At 42.1% G+C, this 20,125-nt stretch overlaps 1 protein-coding gene across 1 annotated transcript in view; it reads right to left on the reverse strand.

Annotated features, from left to right (window-relative positions):
- Positions 1-8,842, reverse strand: part of LOC140199708 (cell adhesion molecule DSCAM) — a 652,770-nt gene extending 643,928 nt beyond the window's left edge. The window contains exons 1-2 of the mRNA XM_072262186.1: positions 8,488-8,842; positions 2,652-2,798 (exon numbers count right to left, since the gene is read on the reverse strand). Coding sequence (XP_072118287.1) covers positions 2,652-2,798; positions 8,488-8,842 — 502 coding nt within the window. The remainder of the gene's footprint in view (positions 1-2,651; positions 2,799-8,487) is intronic.
- Between the last annotated feature and the right edge of the window lie 11,283 nt (positions 8,843-20,125).

The following is a 20,125-nucleotide window of genomic DNA, read 5'->3' on the forward strand; positions in this document are numbered from 1 at the left end:
GTAAACCACATTTTGTTGAAAAAGTCCTTTGAATATTTTTATAATGCCCATTTTAACAGTCCCTAAGGCATGCTCTCTTTAAAGATGCCAATAATCCTAAATTTATAGCTTTCATTTATTAAGAACATTAACATAACCTTCAGCCCATTAGCTAATTGAATAAAATGCATCAAAAACAATAGTAATAATTGAACAATTAGCAATCATTCTTACTTGTGTCTAACCATTCACAACATATGCCAGATGCTCCACTGACCTTTGGCATTTAAAGCCCTTAAAGACTTGGCTTGACACATGCCTGTTTAAAATATTTCCTCAAGGGGCTTTAATGTTGGTCATATTTATAAGCGTTCAACCAAAGGCAAGAGATTATAACCTCCATTAAATCAAACTCAATTTGTTTGCCGACCGCAGTACCACTGGACCTCAGCTATAATAAATATCTGCGGCAGATCAATAAAAGGGATTATGTCATCAGGAATAATTCTGCAAAACGGAATTAGAAGTCTTTTCTTCCCCTCCCTCCCCTGTACAAAGGGTCAGTTTCCCCAATACACTAAGCATTGACAGAGGAACTGATGGAAAATAGAAAGGAGCTTTTATTGACTGGTCCATATATTGTTGGGCCTGCAATATTGGAAAATTTTAAATGAATCTGGCTTTGAAAGGCTGAATTGCTGGGATCAATACAGTGGAATTCCTCGTTAGAATGTGCTCCTTTTTTTCCCTGATTACTATTGTTTAAACACCAAACTAATTCTGGCTCATCAAAGGCAAGGCAAGGCACTCCTGGATGGATGTGTTTGTACTCCTAATGTGCTCCTGATAAATGTCCCCTAAGAATGGGAGAGAGACCCCAGTGATCCCCTCAGCCGTTCTTACCCTGGTCACAAAAGAGGAGGAGGATTTTTGGAATTGTATTTGATTTGTTGTTGTCACATGTACGGTGAACAATTGTCTTGTACAAATCAAATCATTGCACAACGCATTGAGGTAAAAAAATGACAACAGAATAAGGTGTAACAGCTGCGGGGATGTGCAGTGTGCAGGTAAACAAGGTGCTGGATCATAACAAGGTAGACTGTGAAGTTAAGAGTCCATCCTGTGGTACCAGCGGACCATCATAACGACAGGGTAGAAATCGTCCTTAGGCCTGGTAGTACATGCTTCAGGCTTTTTAATCTTCTACCCAATGGGAGGGGGAAGAAAGGAGAATGTCCAGGGTGGGAGGGTCTTTGATTAGTGTGCTACCTTCCTGAGGCAGCAAGAATTAGAGACTAGATTTCCCAGTGGCTTTGAAGTTCTTTTTTCTCTCAGTTTTCTGAACAAATTCTAGGATTCATATCTTCTGCATTGTTTCATCATGCAATCAAGACCCATTGATTGAGGAGGTTAGCAACCACATTTCTGCTGCTAGGATGAGCATTGCAAATGTTCACTCACAGGCTGTGTCCTTTGTTGGAAAGCAGATTGGGATAATCATTTGACACTGAAAGGGTTAAGCAGGCCGTCACATACCGCCGGGTTTAAAATGAGTACCCAGCATTCACCAGGCCTGCACACAGCAAAGCCAAGAGAAAGCTTTTGATTGCAGATACAAAATGTGCAGGAACCTTGAATACATGTATGTTTGTACAAACTTTGTAATAATGCGAGAAGACTCCACTCCTGAAAAAAATCATGAAACAAAACCGTATCCTCTAGTTCCTCCACCAAATGAAAGCCATTCAGCCAGGGCTCTCGGAAGTAGATACTGGCACATATATTGAACTTATGGACACATACAGAGTTTTAGTATTTGACAATGCTATCCAGCAATTGGTTGAAACAAATTCTCCCTTCTTACCATAAACGTATATGTCAGTGTAGGCGAACTATGATATTCAACCAAATAAAAATATGCACTTTCAAATGTAACCTGCTAATTCATTCCATCATTAATGCAGAACAGCCGGAGGAATGTTATACTAGTGCTTTAGTTTAAAAATGTCACGAAAGTGTTGCACCTCTTCCCATTGTTTCAGGTGTTTAGATACATGATTATGGCTGTCTATCACTCCCGCAATCCCAGGCTCATAAATTCTGAATCAGCAAGGAATTGAAAGCAAATAGCATGCATTATGAGCAAATTAGTGTGTGAAACATATCAATCCTTCAACCATTCCAACTGTTCAACCCCAGCCACACATTAACATTAACCATCAAGATGACTGAGAGGCAGTATTAGTTCAAAGATAAAACACAGACCCACACCAAACACAGGGCAAAATGCCACTGACTGCAGCACACAGACATTCACCAAAGGATTTGTGATATCCATTGCACAACATTACAACACAAAACCTTTAGTGTTATTTATCACTAGGACAAAAATTGTCAATAACATTCTCCAAGAAATAGAATGTGCAATACTTAATAACTAGTTTTCTTAATTTCATGAATTAATGCTCACTTAACTCTTGAAAGATTATGGAAAATTGAAAATGTCAGAGAGGGAAAACAACATCTCTTAAACTTCAACCCAAATCCAATTAATTAAATATCGTTCATTCCCCTGGGAAGACATCTGCAGCATTTGCCATAATCAAAGAATATCTTTTAACTATTATTTACCTTACAGAATGTTGTAAAGGAAATAAATGTGACCTTACCTGAGACAAGTGAGACTGTGTCTTTCTCCCATGACACTACAGTGATATAAGTCTCCACAGAGGAGGGGATAATGCACTTGAAGACTGCTATGTTCCCTCGCATGGCTTTCTGGTCCTCCACACGGACCGTATAGGGCTCTCTTAAGACTAAGAACAAAAAACAGGCTTGAGTTGGTGTTGTCAAGCAGTTTAATAAATGACAGCAACTTTCTTTCACATTAAAGTATCCCAAGCAATAACTGAGTCTGAGCAAATTAAGGGAATAGGTGATATAAAGCTTGGTCATAGAGGCAAGTCTTGAAGAAATATAAATTGAGTTAGAATGATAGTGTAGCTTAAAGATGGAATTCCAGAGCTTAAACTGAGTAAAGGCACTGAACTGGAACTTCCTTCTTAAGTATTACTAGATCTACTATATCTGTACTGTATACTTTCTCGACTCACATGATTCTTACACATTCTATACGATGCACTCCAATGAAGTCAATACAACTGAACTTTAAACACATGCTAGTATTTCTGCACATTTTATTCCATAGCTGTTCTTTACTCTTATCATTGTTGAATGTTGCTTTTTGTTGCATATCACGGCAACATACCACAGCAAATTTCTAATACACGTAAATGTACGTATTTGGTGAATGAAGTTAATCCTTTCTACTTTTAGAATTTGAGGCATCACGGTAGCATAAGCTGTTAGCACGACATTCTCTCCGTCTCCTCCAGGTGCTCTGGTTTCCTCCCACAGTCCAAAGACGCACCAGTTAGGGTTAATTGGTCATTGTAAATTGTCCTGTGATTAGGCTAAGGTTAAATGGGAGGAATCCTGGGCAGCGTGGAGCATTGGGACTGATGGGACTGTTCTGCAATGTATCTCTAAATAAATAAATAAATGGAACTGGACATAACGTACACACGTTATTAAGCTGTGCATTAAGACCATGTGACTAAGCAGAAACATCAACTGTCCATTTTCCTCCATAGACGCTGCCTGACCTGCTGGGTTCCTCCAGCATTTTGTGTGTTGCTCCCACTGGATTTCCTCTTGATTTTCCAGGGGATCTTTCACTGTGAAACCGAAATACTGGTGGTACTGTAATTTAGTGAATTGCCCCTTCATCGGTGATTAGACTAGGCAAAGCGAGTGAACAAAAAAAGGAAGAACTCAATGGGCTAAGTAGCATCTGTGGAGGAACCAGGAGTGGGTCAATGGAAGTGAACATCTCCTCACTGCAAGGAGAAAGAAACAAAATGCAGGAAATACACAGGAAGTTGTAAAAGATCCAAAACAAGGAAAGATGATTAACTGCTTTAAGAGATTCCGTAAAATGCAATTACATAGGAGCAGCAGCTAAGTTGTTAGAAGATGAATGAGTGTACTTTCAATTCTAATACTATTAACTGCACTAAAAGACTTCAAAGTCACAAAAAAATGAATGGTAAATGCCTCATTCATAATGCTCAGTTCTCAAGCACATTTTAGAAAAGAGTCCCTCCTAGAATCTTAATCACTGAAGAACCTGTGATGAACTTCCAGTATTTCTGACTTTTCCCCCAGATTTTTATTAGTCAGAGTGGTTCATGACATAAGACAAATCAGCAGAATTAGGCCATTTTGTCCATTGGACTCTGCTCTGCCATTTCATCATGACTGATCCATTTTCGCTCTCAACCCAATTCTCCCTGTAACCTTTCATGTCCTGACCAATCAAGAGCCTATCAACTTCCATCTTAAATACACCCAATAACCTGCACGAATTCCACAGATTCACTAACCTCTGGCTAGGAAAATTTCTCTTCATCTTCATTCTAAATGGCCATCCCCCTCTTCTGAGGCTGTACCTTTAGGTGCTAAGCTCCCTCACTGTTGGAAACATCGTCTTTACATAGACCTTTCAAAATGTGATAGGTTTCAATGAAAGCTCTCTCATTCTTCTAAACTCCAGCAAGTACAGGTCCAAAGCCATCAAACTCTCCTCATACAATAACCCTTTCATTCACAGAATCATTCTTAAGAACGTCCTCTGAACCCTCTCCAGTGCCAGCACCACCTTTCTTAGAGAAGGGGCCTAAAACTACTAACAATGCTCCAAATGAGGCCTCACCAGTGGCTTATCAAGCCGCAGCGTTATATCCTTGCATTTATATTCCAGTCCTTTTGAAATGAAAGCTAACATTGAATTTGCCTTCTTCACCACCTCTGCAACCTGCAAGTTGACCTTTAGGGACCTTTGCACCTCGGATTTTTTAATTTACTCCCCATTCAGAAAATAGTCTACCCTTTTATTCCTTCTACCGAAGTGCATGACCATGCACTTCCCAACACTGTATTCCATCTACCACTTCTTTGCCATTCTCCTAATCTGCCCAAGTCCTTCTGCAATCTCCCTGCTTCCTTAACACTACCTGCTTCTCAACCTGTCTTTGTATCATCTGCAAATGGTTACAAAATCATCAATTCTGTCATCCGAAACATTGACATATAATGCAAAAAGAAGCAGTCCCAACACTGATTGCTGCAGAACACCACGAGTCAACAAGAGTCAACCAGGAAAGGCTCCCTTTTTTCACACTCATTGCCTTCTGCTAACCAGTCAATCCTCTATCCATGCCAGCATCTTTCCTGCAATATCACTGGCTCTTATCTTGTTAAACAGCCTCATGTGTGGCACCTTGTCAAAGGCCTTCTGAAAATCTAAGTAAAAACATCCACCAATTCTGCTTTGTCTATCCTGCTTATTATTTCCTCAATGAGTTCCTGTCATTTGCCTGTCCTTCCTGACAGTCTCACTACACACTGCATCTGCTCGTATACTAACTGCCCGATTCTCAACCCTATCACCCCAGTTCCCTTTCGCGCCCCCCCCGACTAAATTAATTTAAACCCCTCCCAACAGCTTGAAAAAAATCAGCCCACAAAGATATTGGTCCCCCCACCTCAGGTTCAGGTGTAACCCATCCCTTTCATACAGGTCATACCTTTCCCAGGAAAGATCCCAATGATCCAGGTGGACGCGATCTGGAACATCCTTGACCCTGGCACCTGGGAGGCAACATACCATCTGGGTGTCTCTTTCACATCCACAGAATCTTGTTTCTACTCCTCTAACTATGGAATCCCCCATCACTACTGCAGTCCTCTTCTCCCCTCCTTCCGTTCCGAGCCACAGAGCCAGGCTCAGTGTCAAAGACCAAGCCACTGCAGCACCCTCTGGTAGGTCATTTCCCTCGACTGTGTCCAAAGCGATATACTTATTATAGTGGGGGACGGTCACAGGGGTACCCTGCACTGGCTGCCCATTTCCTTCCTTCTCCTGACAGTCACCCATTTTCCTGCCTCCTGCAACTTAGGGTTTAAGTTCCTTTTAAGCTTTTCTTTTTTTTCCCCCCCAATTACAAAAGAGTAGGTTTCTTTTATAGAATAGTATTTGTAAATAGTTTTTTTTAAACAATGTGATGATTGCACAGTCATAAAATGCAGGAACTCTTCCATAGATGCTGCCTGGTTGCTGAGTTTCCCCAGCATTTTGTGCCTGTTGCATCTGCAGATTTTCTCATGTTTGTATTTCATTGTCATGGCAGCATTTGAACTCTCACGGCAGTTCTAGACATACCAGATTCTGAGATGAATCCATAAGGTAGATGCAAAGAGCTATTTCCTCAAGATGGATGTGGGGTTGACCAGAGCAGTGAGGCATCATCAGGGGTTAGGCATTTTGAACTGAAAGGAAGGGAACATCTCCCTCCTTAAAGTGATGACGTCAGCCTCACGGGCCTGAGGATGTTTAACAATTAAGAGTATTCCAGGCCAAGGTCAACCTGGCAGAAAGGGAGGCTTGATGTCAGGGTAAGTATTGATTTTATTGAATGACAGAGCACGCTTATGGGGATCTCGTGGCTTTTTTTCTAGTCCACTATGCTACCACTTCTCTGAGAGACTGGAAAACATTGTGTAGACCAAAACAACTATTTAGTGATGCACAGAGTGTGCTCAACCTTTATAAAACCCTGGTTAACGCTATTAACCATACTTCAGGAAGGAGTTTAAAACACTTGGGAGGATTCTGAGTACATTTATTGAGTCACAGAGTATTACAGTACAGAAAAATGCCCTCCAACCCATCTAGTACCCTTAAATATTTCACCCTTCACCTTTTACTTAGTTCCACCCAATCTCAATGGAAAAATGCCTGCTTGCATTTATTCTAAGCTATACCCCTCAATTTTGCATACCACAGTTTGTATATTTGAAAGGTCTCAACTGTGATGAGAGACTTCAGTTATGCAAAGGAATGAAAGAGGCAGTCTTGGAACAAAAAACAAGGATGAAAGGGGAATTTAATACTTCATGGTAATTGTTACTCCAATGAAGTGTCTTTGATCTTCAACATTAACTGTGTTTCTCTTTTTCACAACTGCCGGATTTGCTAAAATTTTATATTTTCTCTGGCAAGTGTATGTTGTAACTCAAGGATGCTCAGTTGACATAATTGGCAACAGAAAAGGAACAAACAGAAGTCTTTTTAATGTGACAAGTTGTGTTCAGAATGCACATCCTGATAGGGTGGTGGATTCTTATTAGAAACTTGCAAAAAGGGAATTGAATAGTAACTTGGATAAAAAAAAAATTAAGGGGAATAACAGGAGACAGTCAAAAATGACTGAACCAGGAAAAAAGAGATCCACGATTCCTTGAAAGTGGCATCACAGGTAGACAGAGTTGCAATGAGCTTTTGGCATATTGGCTTTCATATACCAGGGTATTAAGAACAGGAGTTGGGATGTTATGTTGAAGTTGTATGAGGTGCTGGTGAGGCCATATTTGAAGTATTGTGTGTAGTCCTGGTCACCTATGTGCAGGGAAGATATCAATAAAGCTGCAGGAGCATGGAGAAGATTTATAAGGATGTTGAAGGGACTTGAGTTATAGGGAAAGGTTGAATAGGTTAGGACTTATTTTCCTGGAGTGTAGGAGAATGAGAGGAGATTTGATAGAGGCTTTTTCCACTAGGGCTGGGCAAGACTAGAGGTCATAGATTAAGGGTGAAAGGTGAAATATTTAAAGGGGAACTTCTTCACTCATGGGCTGGCACAAGTGTGGAATGAGCTGCCTCTGGAAGTGTTGGATGCTGACTCAAATGCAACATTTAAGAGAAGCTTTGATAATAAGCACATGGAGGAGAAAGCTACAGAGGTTTATGATCCTGGTGCAGCTGAATGGGACTAGGCAAAATTACAGTTCAGCATGAATAGGATGAGCCAAAAGAGCTATTTCTGTTTTGTAGTGGTGAATGTCTCTAAGACATACAATACATAGATTAGCACTTCAACCTACCAAGTCCACAATAACAATCAAGCATCAATTTACACCGATCCTTCTTTATTCTTCCTACATTCCCGTTAAATCTCTCCAGACCCTACAGCCTACCTACACATCAGTGGCAATTTACAGTGATCCGTTAACCGATTAAAACCCACATCTTTGGAATGTAGGAAGAAGCCAGAGCACTCAGAGGAATTCCAGGAGGTCAGAAAGAGACCGTGCAAACTCCACACTGAGGTCAGGATTGAATGTGGGTTCGTGGGGCTGTGAGCTGTAGTACTGCGCGGGTGACTCACCATTCCAGCAGCCCAATTCAATCTTCACCTCAGTGCTCTCACAGAGTTTGCATGTTCTTTCTTTGACCTCCAGGTATTCTCCAAATAATCAAATGACCTAAGTGGTACCCATCTGTGATTCTACTAGAATGCAAGGGCAATGTAGAAATGTCCAACATTTCAAGCCAGTCAGATCATCTTGTCTCAGCTACATCAAGAACATTCTTATTCCACTCACCGGCTTTAATATGAATATCCTGACTTCTAATTTTCCCTGAAGGATTTTCTGCTGTGCAATAGTACAAACTGTCGTGGATTAAGTTATTAAAACTTGAAGGAGGGAAGGGGAAGATCTGGAGAGTGCCATTCGGATGGACTTGCCGGATCCCTGGAACGTCGTACATCTCTTCTCCAGTTGCGTGGTACCAGCGCAGTGTTGCTGGGGGATTCCCTGATGCAGGGCATGATAACAGTGTCCCCATGGTACTGGCGAAGACTACCTCTTGCAGAGATCCATTGACAAAATATAAGCTGGACTGCAGATCTTCACTGGCAACTGAAACAAGACAAGGCAAGGCAATCTGTTTTAACATGGAACAGAAGAACATTCACATCCTTGCATTAATAAATCAGTGATATTATACTCCATTACTAAGTATTCAAATGTGGCAAGGTTAGTAATACTCTTGCCATTGGATCTAAAGGTTATACAGTCAATCAGAAACACAGGAAATCCTGCAGATGCTGGAAATGCAAAGTAGCATGCACAAAATGCTGGATGGTCATCAGCCCCTGATAGAGGGTCTCAGCCTGAAATGTTAACTCTTTATTCCTCTCCACAGATACTGCCTGACCAGCTGAGTTCCTTCAGCATTTCTGTGTGATGCAGTCGAGCCTAGAATCTTAAGCCCAAAATGGAGACAAAATTGGTGGTGCAATCATTCAGTGAACCTGTTAAAATGAGGACTCCTTTTAGCACATGTAAAATATCCTATAGTCTATGTTATACCATTCACTTTGAATGTGTTGCATGTTTTTCTTTCGAGCACACTATGGTTGGTGTCCATCCAATCAATGAGACAAAGCAAAAGCAAAACACTCGAGTGTCCATTTTATTGAGGAAGAACGTAGCTGTTTAATCACTAGTATAATATTATATAATTATACAAAGTATAATTCTCCTACTTTGGTCAATGAAATAAATGTGCAGACTATTTTCTGAAAGTGGAGGAAATCCAAAAATCTGCGATACAAAGGGACTTGGGAGTCCTTGTGCAGAACACCTTAAAGGTTAACTTGCAGGTAAAGTCGATGGTGAGGAAGGCAAATACAATGTTCACATTCATTTCAAGATGTTTAGAATACAAGAGCAGGGATGTGATGCTGTGGATTTATAAAGGCACTGGTGAGGCCTCACCTTGGGTACTGTGAACAGTTATGGGCTCCTCACCTAGGAAAAGATATGCTGTTATTAGTGAGGGTTCAGGGGAGGTTCACAAGGATGATTCCAGGAATGAAAGGGTTATCATATGAAGAACGTTTGATAATTCTGGGTCTATACTCGCTGGAATTTAGAAGGCTGGGGGGGGGGAGGATCTCATTGAAACCTTTTGAATGTTGAAAGGCCTAGACAGAGTTGATGTGGGGAATGTTTCCCATGGTGGAGGAGTCTAGGACAAGAGGGCACAGCCTCAGGATAGAGCGGTGTCCATTTAAAACAGAGATATGGAGAAATTTATCTCGCCAGAGGGTGGTGAATTTGTGGAATTTATTACCACAGGCAGTTGTGGAGGCCAGGTCGCTTGGTATACTTAAGGCAGAGCTTGATAGGTTCTTGACTGGACATGGCATCAAAGGAGAAGGCTGGGGAGTGGTGCCGAGGAGGAAAAGAAAGGATCAGGCACGATGGAATAGCAGAGCAGACTCAATGGGCCAAATGGACCAATTCTACTCCTACACCTTATGGTCTTATAATCTGTCATCTCTCACTTCTTCTGTCCGAAGTTCCCACATGAGTCTCACCAGCAAACTCAAAGCCCAGAAAACAAGATAAAAAACAAGTTTCCTCAATCCTGAGCTCTTTGAAGATTAGATGGGGATGTGGAGATTTCCTGTTGACCAGGTCAAAATTGACAACTCAACCAACATCACTTAATCAAACAGTGATTTGATCCCTGCACTTCATGAGCCCTCACAGTACAGGAGAGACTACATTTCAAAAGCAATTAATTAGATGCCAAGATCCATGGGTTCGTGAATGGTGCTACACAGGATGATACTTTCCAGCAAGTACATTTTAATTCTGACAAGTGATTTTGCTTCAACCATTCATTCACATGGCGAGTTCACGAACCTTCACCAATTTTTAGATGAGAAACAGTTTTCCCATCAACCTTTGCTGGTCCTTTCATCCGTTACCTTAAATCTATGACTCCAGGTTATTGGTCTCTCTGTCAAGTGAACAAAATGGAGTTGGTGCAAGTTCAAAGGTAATGGGCACTTGAAGGGCATTGGGTCAAGTTCTTGTACTCTATGACAATGTGACTCTTTCCTGCTAATCCCCTTAACAATTTTGTTCCAAATCGCTTGATCACACTTTCAAGGACACTACAACACACATTCTCAATGTTAGTTTTGATTTACAGTACGGTGCACAAGTCCTAGGCATGTATATATGACGCACAAGAGTGATGATAAACCTGATTCTGAGATGAGTCTCTATTGTGGACTGAGAGTGGTAAGGGGTCAAGGAGAAGGGAACCATGGTTGTGAAAGGGGAGGGAGTGAGAAGTACCAAAGAGACATTGTGTAATGGTCAATAAACCAATTGTTTGGAATCAAATGACCTTCCCGGTGTCTCAGAGCCGAGTGTATCTGCACCCATGCAAAGCCACCCCACAACCCCTGGCACTCCTTCTCTGCCACCTGTCCCCTCACCCCTCCCGCAGCACTCCACCATCATCCTTTGCTCCTGACAGATTTACAAACTCACTCTCCACTCCATGTTGACAAATACAGCACCGTGCAAAAGTCTTAGGTACCCTGGCTATATATACTGTATTTGCCTAAGACTTTGCACTGTACTGTATTTATTGTTATTGTTCTTTTTGTATTGTAGTTTGTCTTCTTATGCAGATTGGTTGTTTGTCTTCATTCTTTTTCTGTGTAGTTTTTCATTGATTCTATTGTGTTTCTTGTTAACTTTGTAACTCCAAAACACAAAACTAATTAAAAGCAAAACATGGGGCCTGAATAACTCATGTACATTAGTTTCATTTTCCCTTTAAGTAAGGCATGCACATACAATGATAAGGTGACATGAAGACATATGCCATTCACGTACTTCGTACAAACAGTATAATAATAATGAATTATATAAACACAAAAGAATGCTGAATCAAAAAACGTTTACAATAGTGCTCAAAGATTACTCAAATATTAAATATACATTTCTTTGTATCTACATTGAATGTCCGCAAGAAAATGAATCTCAGGTATATGGTGACATATTCCCATTTTGATAATAAATTTACTTTGAATTTTGAATTTCACTCTGTTGGGACCTTCCATTAATTCTGACACGTCTATTTCAAAGAGCTCAACTCCAGCCTAACCAATCTTTCCTCATTTGTTAATCCACCAACCCCCCTACCCCAGCAACATTTTCTTTTATAGTCTTCAGTATACACTCCCTGGTGCCTGGCACCAAAAAAAGGGGACTGAATGAGATTCTGTTTGAAATCTTCGCATGTGACACCAAAGAACAAAAGAAAACAATAGGCTGGTTTCTGCTGTGTGTCTAGGATTATGCTAGCAATAGCTTGAGTCTTGGAGACATGTACAGATATCCCTTAATGCTCATTTATAAATTTTCACAAAATACAATTGACCCTTCAAGGTACAAGTCCTTGATATACCTTTATAATTATATTGGGGTGTATAGGGAGGGGTAGCACCTCTGGTGGGGGGACATGTCACATCCTTTTCAGGGTGGTTAGTCCACCTTTGGTCCCCACCTGGCACTCAGCTCTCACCTGTGGCTCCCCGTAGCTGTTTGCAGGCGACAGCGGCCACACCCCAGGCAACGGCTTCGACAAGCCGGCTAAACCAGGTGAGGGTAGCCGACGGGTCTCAAACCCTCGGTGAGATAGGGAGATGTCTATCCTAGCATGTGAAGACAGACTCCGGTGGATTGAGCGGACAAGACCAATGGAAGGTCGAACGGTCAAGAAGGCGGTCTCTGCAAGCGTCGTGGAGCATGTAGAGCAGGACAAGACACAGAAGACGTCCTGGTCATCCACTGCGCCTAGTCCCATCTCCAGCCATCTAGACTCTGTCTTGCCACTGGATCCAGACGGGAATTGGGAAGAGAGAATGAGGCTGACGCTGCGCAACTCTCCCTCACTTAAATCCAAATCACGCGCTAGTCTCAACACCATCATAATGGTGTCGAGGTCCTCATCGACGTCGACAATGGACAAACACATATTTCCCACTATAACAAATAGTTTATTTTATTTTTGGTTTTACAAGAGGAGCTGGTTGTGGACTACAAGAGGAATGGATCACTATCGACATCAATGGATCTGGGATTGAGAGGGTGAACAGTTTCAAGTTCCTTGGCATAAACATCACCAAGGATCTCACATGGTCTGTACATACCAGCTTTGTGGTGACAAAAGCACAACACCGCCTCTTTCACCTCAGATGGTTGAAGAAGTTTGGTATGGGCCCCCAAATCCTAAGAACTTTCTACAGAGGCACAATTGAGAGCATCCTGACTGGCTGCATCACTGCCTGGTGTGGGAACTGTACTTCCCTCAATCTCAGGACTCTGCAGAAAGTGGTGTGGACAGCTCAGCACATTTATAGATGTGAATTTCCCACTGTTCAAGACAATTACAAAGATAGGTGTGTAAAAAGGGCCCAAAGGATCATTGGGGATTTGAGCCACCCCAACCACAAACTGTTCCAGCTAATACCATCTGAGAAACGGTACCACAGCATAAAAGCCAGGACCAACAGGCGCCAGGACAGCTTCTTCCACCAGGCCATCAGACTGATTAATTCACGCTGACGCAATTGTATTTCTATGTTATATTGACTGTCCTGTTGTACATACTATTTATCACAAAGTACTGTAAATTGCATATTTAAATGGAGACATAACATAAAGATTTTTACTCATTACGTATGTGAAGGATGCAAGTAACAAAGTCAATTCAATTCACTTCAATATAGAGTGCAAAGTAGGCCCTTCTGGCCCTTCAAGCTGTATTGCCCTGCAACCCCTGATAACCCCAATTTAACCCTAACCTAATCATAGGATAATTTACAATGACTGATTAACCTACTTGGTATGTCTTTGTTCCGTGGGATGAAACCAGAGCACCCTGGAAAAACCCACACATTCCATGGGGTGGATGTACAGACTCCTTACAGATGACACCAGAATTGAAGTCGGACACTGTACCTGAACTACAATAGTGTCACACCCACTAGCATCACTCTTTGCCAATAGTATCCATAATATCCATACGATATTGCACTCAGTCTTTTCTACTGATAAAACCCCCTGCAACAAAAAAATTACAGAAAACCATATCCTTTTGTTAAGCAAGGAAATATACACCTCTGGTAACATAAAACTAAATTTGCTATTTGTTTATTACCAACTTGGCAGAAACAAGGGCAGCACACACAAAATGCTGGTGGAACGCAGCAGGCCAGACAGCATCCATAGGAAAAAGCACAGTCGATGTTTCTGGCCGAGACCGTTCATCAGGACTGACGAAAGGTCTCGGCCTGAAACGTCTACTGTGCTTCTTCCTATGGATGCTGTCTGGCCTGCTGCGTTCCACCAGCATTTTGTGTGTGTTGCTTGAGTTTCCAGCATCTGCAGATTTCCTCGTGTTTGCCAGAAATAAGGGCAGTCTATTTTTCTCTATTCTCCTTTGTTGTCCAGGTGAATTTTGAATATCTCAGGAAATATCTGGGGAAACCTAATACAACTTGGATATGACCTTTCCCTCAGTTTGATAATGCAGTCAGGTGCCTTAAAATGCTGATATCCATTGAAGTGATGAGGGTCCCTACAAGAGATATTTAGGCTAACCTATAATATATTTCAGGTGCAATGTGTACTTCAGGGATGAATATGGGTGATAGGGGAATAACTTACTAAATCAAAGAAATATCCTGGAATAAAGGAGTTGTATTTTTTCAGTTCCTTGTTGAATAATGGAAGCCTGGCAGTGCTTTGTACTCCAGGTTCTCCCCTTAGGGTTCCTTTCTCCTTTAATTAATATTTCAGCAAATATTTGGAGGATGAACAGTACAATATCATAAAATGTACACTCCACCAAAGCACCACAAATAATACAGCAGTGGTGCAAATCAACCTGGATGCACAAGCAAAGCTGCCCAGGATAAAATCTAATGGATAGATACTTGCATTTTTATGGCACTTTATACAACCTGAGGACACCCCAGCTGATGAATACTTCTGACATTTATTTATTGGGATACAACTCAGAATAGGCCCTTCCAGCCCTTTGAGCCATGCCACCCAGCAATCCCCTGATTTAATCCTAGCCTAATCACGGGACAATTTACAATGACCAGTTAACCTACCAAGCGGTTCCAGGAGGAAACTGGAGAACCAGGAGGAAACTGGAGAACCCAGAGGAACCCAGAGGAACACAGAGAGAACGTATAAACTCCTTATAGGCAGTGGCAGGAATTGAACCTGCGTCGCCTGCACTGTTAAGCGTTGTGCTAAGCACTACACTATCACGCCATTCCCTACGCTAACGTGCCAAAATGTAGTTACTGTTTCTTTGTGGGAATTGTGACAGCTAATTCAAGCAGAGCAAGACAGAGCTCTTGCAGGAACAGTTTGCAGCTGGAGGTAAGGAGTTGCAACAAGGTAGTGAGAAGGCTTCAACCACCATTGTGGTGCAGTAACAAGGGAGGGAGGACCAGACAAGGACACATCCCAAATTTGTCTTCTACAGCAGGGAGAAACACCTCGCTGCTCCTGGAACATAAAATGATTCATAAAATTCAAACTGTGCTTTCCTGGCCCTTTTGCACCTCTATTTCCACTCAACGGTAGTCTCTTTATGCACAAGTTCATATTAAAACTAGGACTGATAAGGTCACTGGTGTACGGACTGCATTTAAATCAGCTTCCTTCTTGCCTGAGACGTAGTCTCGCTACTTGCCAGAAGATCCTGTGAAATTGATGCTCAGTGCAGGATACCGATCTGGAAGGTCAACTTTATTGCTGTTTTATAGGCTTATGGCCATGGCTAGAATGCTCAGCATTTAGTGACCATCTTTACTGCCTTCGAGAAGTTAGCTCTGAAACTCTGCCTTAGCACAGTTGCAGCCTTCCCAATGAGAGTAAACTTAATGCGCTATCGGGTAGGGAACTCCAGGATCGAGACCCAACAAGACTGGGAAAATGGAAGAAAAATTTACAATAACGTTAACACAAAGGAGTCAGGAGCAGGACTATGCAAAAGGCTCTTCAAGCTCTGCTATTTAATGAGACCATCTGATGGTAAAATCACTCTTACATTCCAGATGACCTTGTACCCTCTTCCTAATCAAGAATGTATATATCTATACACACATGACATGGCACAAAATATAAATATATATATATATACACACACACACACACACACACACACACACACACACGTATATATAAAATCATCAACTGCATTTTGTGTTTTGCCATATATGACATAGGTGATCATGGTCTTATGACCATAATTGTTCTTGGCAAACTTTTCTACAGAAGTGGCTTGCTTCTGCCTTCTTCTGGGCAGTGTCTTTACAAGATGGGTGATCCCAGCCATTATCAATCTTCTTCAGAGATTGTCTGCCTGGCGTTAGTGATCGCATAACCAGGACTTGTGATTACCAGCTCCGCCACCTGCTCCCACTGTTCCACGTGACATTAATCGGGTGGGGGTGGGGGTGAGGGGGGGCTAAGCAGGTGCTCTACTTTGCCCAAGGATGACCTGCAGGTGAGCAGAGGGAAGGATTCGCCTTGCACCTCCTTTGGTAGAGACATATCTCCACCCCACCACCCACAAGTACATATCTGCTTTTGCCAAAAAAAACAACCAGTGACGCTGCTTCCACGGTGCTTTGAGGAAGAGAATTGCAAAGACCCACAGCACTCTGAGGAGAACATGTTTCCCCTCAGATCCATACTAAATAAGTAATTGTTTATTCCTAAACAATGACTGTTATGAAACATCCTGTCCATGCCTATGCTGCCAAGGTCTCTTAGTATCTTCTATTCAGTCTAGACCAATCTTGTTCCTTTGAACTTCAGTGGATATCAGCCACCTGAACAACCCCCTGAACAGCTTCCAACACATCCTGCCTTAAATAAGACCAATACCATACATTGTACTCTGATATAAAGTTCACCCTATTAAAGAACATCTCCTTGAACTCTATTGCCAACTTTTAAAAATAGGTTTTGAAAGCCTGATACACAAAGTGAGAATGTAGGAAGTATTCAGTTAATCAGATAGCTTCTATGAAGAGAACACCAGAATTAATATTTCAGGTCAGGAATAGGTTACCAGGACAAAAATATTAACTCTGTTTTTAATTTCTGAGTATAGATGCACCCCTTCTCAGTAAACATTTCTAGCATATTGGCACAAACACGAGGAAATCTGCAGATGCTGGAATTTCAAGCAACCCACATCAAAGTTGCTGGTGAACGCAGCAGGCTAGGCAGCATCTCTAGGAAGAGGTACAGTCGACGTTTCGGGCAGAGACCCACCAGCAACTTTTATGTGTGTTTCTAGCATATTGGGTTTCTTTAGAATCCAGATATCCACTGAAGAATTCTACCTTGAACATATGCTTTTTTTTTTCCTACTCTGGATGGTAAAATATTTGATGTGCACATGCAAATTTTATTTCAACAGACAATAGACAATAGGTGCAGGAGTAGGCCATTCGCCCCTTTGAGCCAGCACCGCCATTCACTGTGATCATGGCTGATCATCCACAATCAGTACCCCATTCCTGCCTTCTCCCCATATCCCTTGACTCCACTATCATTAAGAGCTCTATCTAACTCTTTCTTGAAAGAATCCAGAGAATTGGCCTCCACAGCCTTCTGAGGCAGAGCATTCCACAGATCCACAACTCTCTGGGTGAAAAAGGTTTTCCTCAACTCCGTTCTAAATGGCCTACCCCTTATTCTCAAGTTGTGGCCTCTGGTTCTGGACTCCTCTAACATCAGGAACATGTTTCCTGCCTCTAGCATGTACAATCCTTAATAATCTTATATGTTTCAATCAGATCCCCTCTCATCCTTCTAAATTCCAGTGTATACAAGCCCAGTCGCTCCAATCTTCCAACATATGACAGTGCCGCCATCCCGGGAATTAACCTCGTGAACCTACGCTGCACTCCCTCAATAGCAAGAATGTCCTTCCTTAAATTTGGAGACCAAAACTGTACATAATACTCCAGGTGTGGTCTCACCAGGGTCCTGCACAACTGCAGAAGGACCTCTTTGCACCTATACTCAACTCCCCTTGTTCTGAAGGCCAACATGCCATTAGCTTTCTTCACTGCCTGCTGTACCTGCATGCTTACTTACAGTGACTGATGAACAAGGACACCTAGATCTCATTGTACTTCCCCTTTTCCTAACTTGACACCATTCAGATAGTAATCTGCCTTCCTGTTCCTGCCACCAAAATGGATAACCTCACATTTATCCACATTAAACTGCATCTGCCATGCATCTGCCCACTCACCCAACCTGTCCAAGTCATCCTGCATTATCTCAACATCCTCCACACATTTCACACTGCCATCCAGCTTTGTGTCATCTGCAAATTTGCTAATGTTACTTTTAATCGCCTCATCTAAATCATTAATGTATATTGTAAATAGCTGCGGTCCCAGCACCGAGACTTGTGGTACCCCACTAGTCACCGCCTGCCATTCTGAAGGGGACCCGTTAATCCCTACTCTTTGTTTCCTGTCTGCCAACCAATTTTCTATCCATATCAGTATCCTACCCCCAATACCATGTGCTCTAATTTTGCCCACTAATCTCCTATGTGGGACCTTAACAACGGCTTTCTGAAAGCCCAGGTACACTACATCCACTGGCTCTCCCTTGTCCATTTTCATAGTTACATCCTCAAAAAATTCCAGAAGATAAGTCAAGCATGATTTTCCCTTTGTAAATCCATGCTGACTTGGACCGATCCTGTTACTAGTATCCAAATGTACTGCTATTTCATCTTTTATAATTGACTCCAGCATCTTCTCCGCCACTGATGTCAGGCTAACTGGTCTATAATTCCCTGTTTTCTCTCTCTCTCCATTCATTAAAAGTGGGATAACATTAGCTACCCTCCAGTCCTCAGGGACTGATCCTGAATCTATAGAACATTGGAAAATAATTACCAATGTGTCCACAATTTCTAGAGCCACCTCCTTAAGTACCCTGGGGTGCAGACCATCAGTCCCTGGGGATTTATCAGCCTTCAGTCCCATCAGTCTATCCAACACCATTTTCTGCCTAATGTGAATCTCCTTCAGTTCCTCCGTTACCTTAGGTCCTCCGGCCACAATTACATCTGGGAGATTGTTTGTGTCTTCCCTAGTGAAGACAGATCCAAATTACCTGTTCAACTGGTCTGCCATTTCCTTGTTCCCCATAATAGATCCACCCGTTTCTGTCTTCAAGGGCCCAACTTTGGTCTTAACTATTTTTTTCCTCTTCACATACCTAAAGTTTTGACTATCCTCCTTTATCTTCTTGGCTAGCTTGCCTTCGTATCTCAGCTTTTCTCCCTGTATTGCCGTTTTAGTTATCCTCCGTTGCTCTTTAAAAGTTTCCCAGTCCTCTGGCTTCCCACTCATCTTTGCTATGTTATACTTCTTCTCTTTTATTTTTATACTGTCCTTGACTTCCCTTGTCAGCCACAGTCGCCCCTTACTCCCCTTAGAATCTTTCTTCCTCTTTGGAATGAACTGATCCTGCATCTTCTGTATTATTCCCAGAAATACCTGCCATTGTTGTTCCACTGTCATCCCTGCTAGGATATCTTTCCAGTCAACTCTGGCCAGTTCCTCCCGCATAGCACCATAGTCCCCTTTGTTCAACTGTAATACTGACACTTCCAATTTTCCCTTCTCCCTCTCAAATTGTAGTTTAAAACTTATCATGTTATGGTCACTACCTCCTAATGGCTCCTTTACCTCGAGTTCCCTTCTCAAATCCAGTTCATTACACAACACTAAATCCAGAATTGCCTTCTCCCTGGTAGGCTCCAGTACAAGCTGCTCTAAGAATCCATCTCGGAGGCACTCCGCAAACTCCATTTCTTGGGGTCCAGTACTAACCTGATTTTCCCAGTCTACCTGCATGTTAAAATCCCCCATAACAACCGTAGCATTACCTTTGCGACATGCCAATTTTAACTCTTGATTCAACTTGCACCCTATATCCAGGCTACTGTTTGGGGGCCTGTAGATAACTCCCATTAGGATCTTTTTGCCCTTACACTTTCTCAGTTCTATCCATACTGACTCGACATCTCCTGATTCTATGTCACCCCACGCAAGGGACTGAATTTCATTCCTCACCAGCACAGCCTCACCAGCAGAGCCACCCCACCCCCTCTGCCCACCTGCCTGTCCTTTCGATAGGACGTATATCCTTGAATATTCATTTCCCAGCCCTGATCCCCTTGCAGCCGTGTCTCTGTTATTCCCACAACATCGTACTTGCCAATTTCGAACTGAGCCTCAAGCTCATCCACTTTATTTCTTATACTTCGTGTATTCATATACAATACTTTTAATCC

Source organism: Mobula birostris, chromosome 6, assembly GCF_030028105.1.
Source record: "Mobula birostris isolate sMobBir1 chromosome 6, sMobBir1.hap1, whole genome shotgun sequence".
NCBI lineage: Eukaryota > Metazoa > Chordata > Chondrichthyes > Myliobatiformes > Myliobatidae > Mobula > Mobula birostris.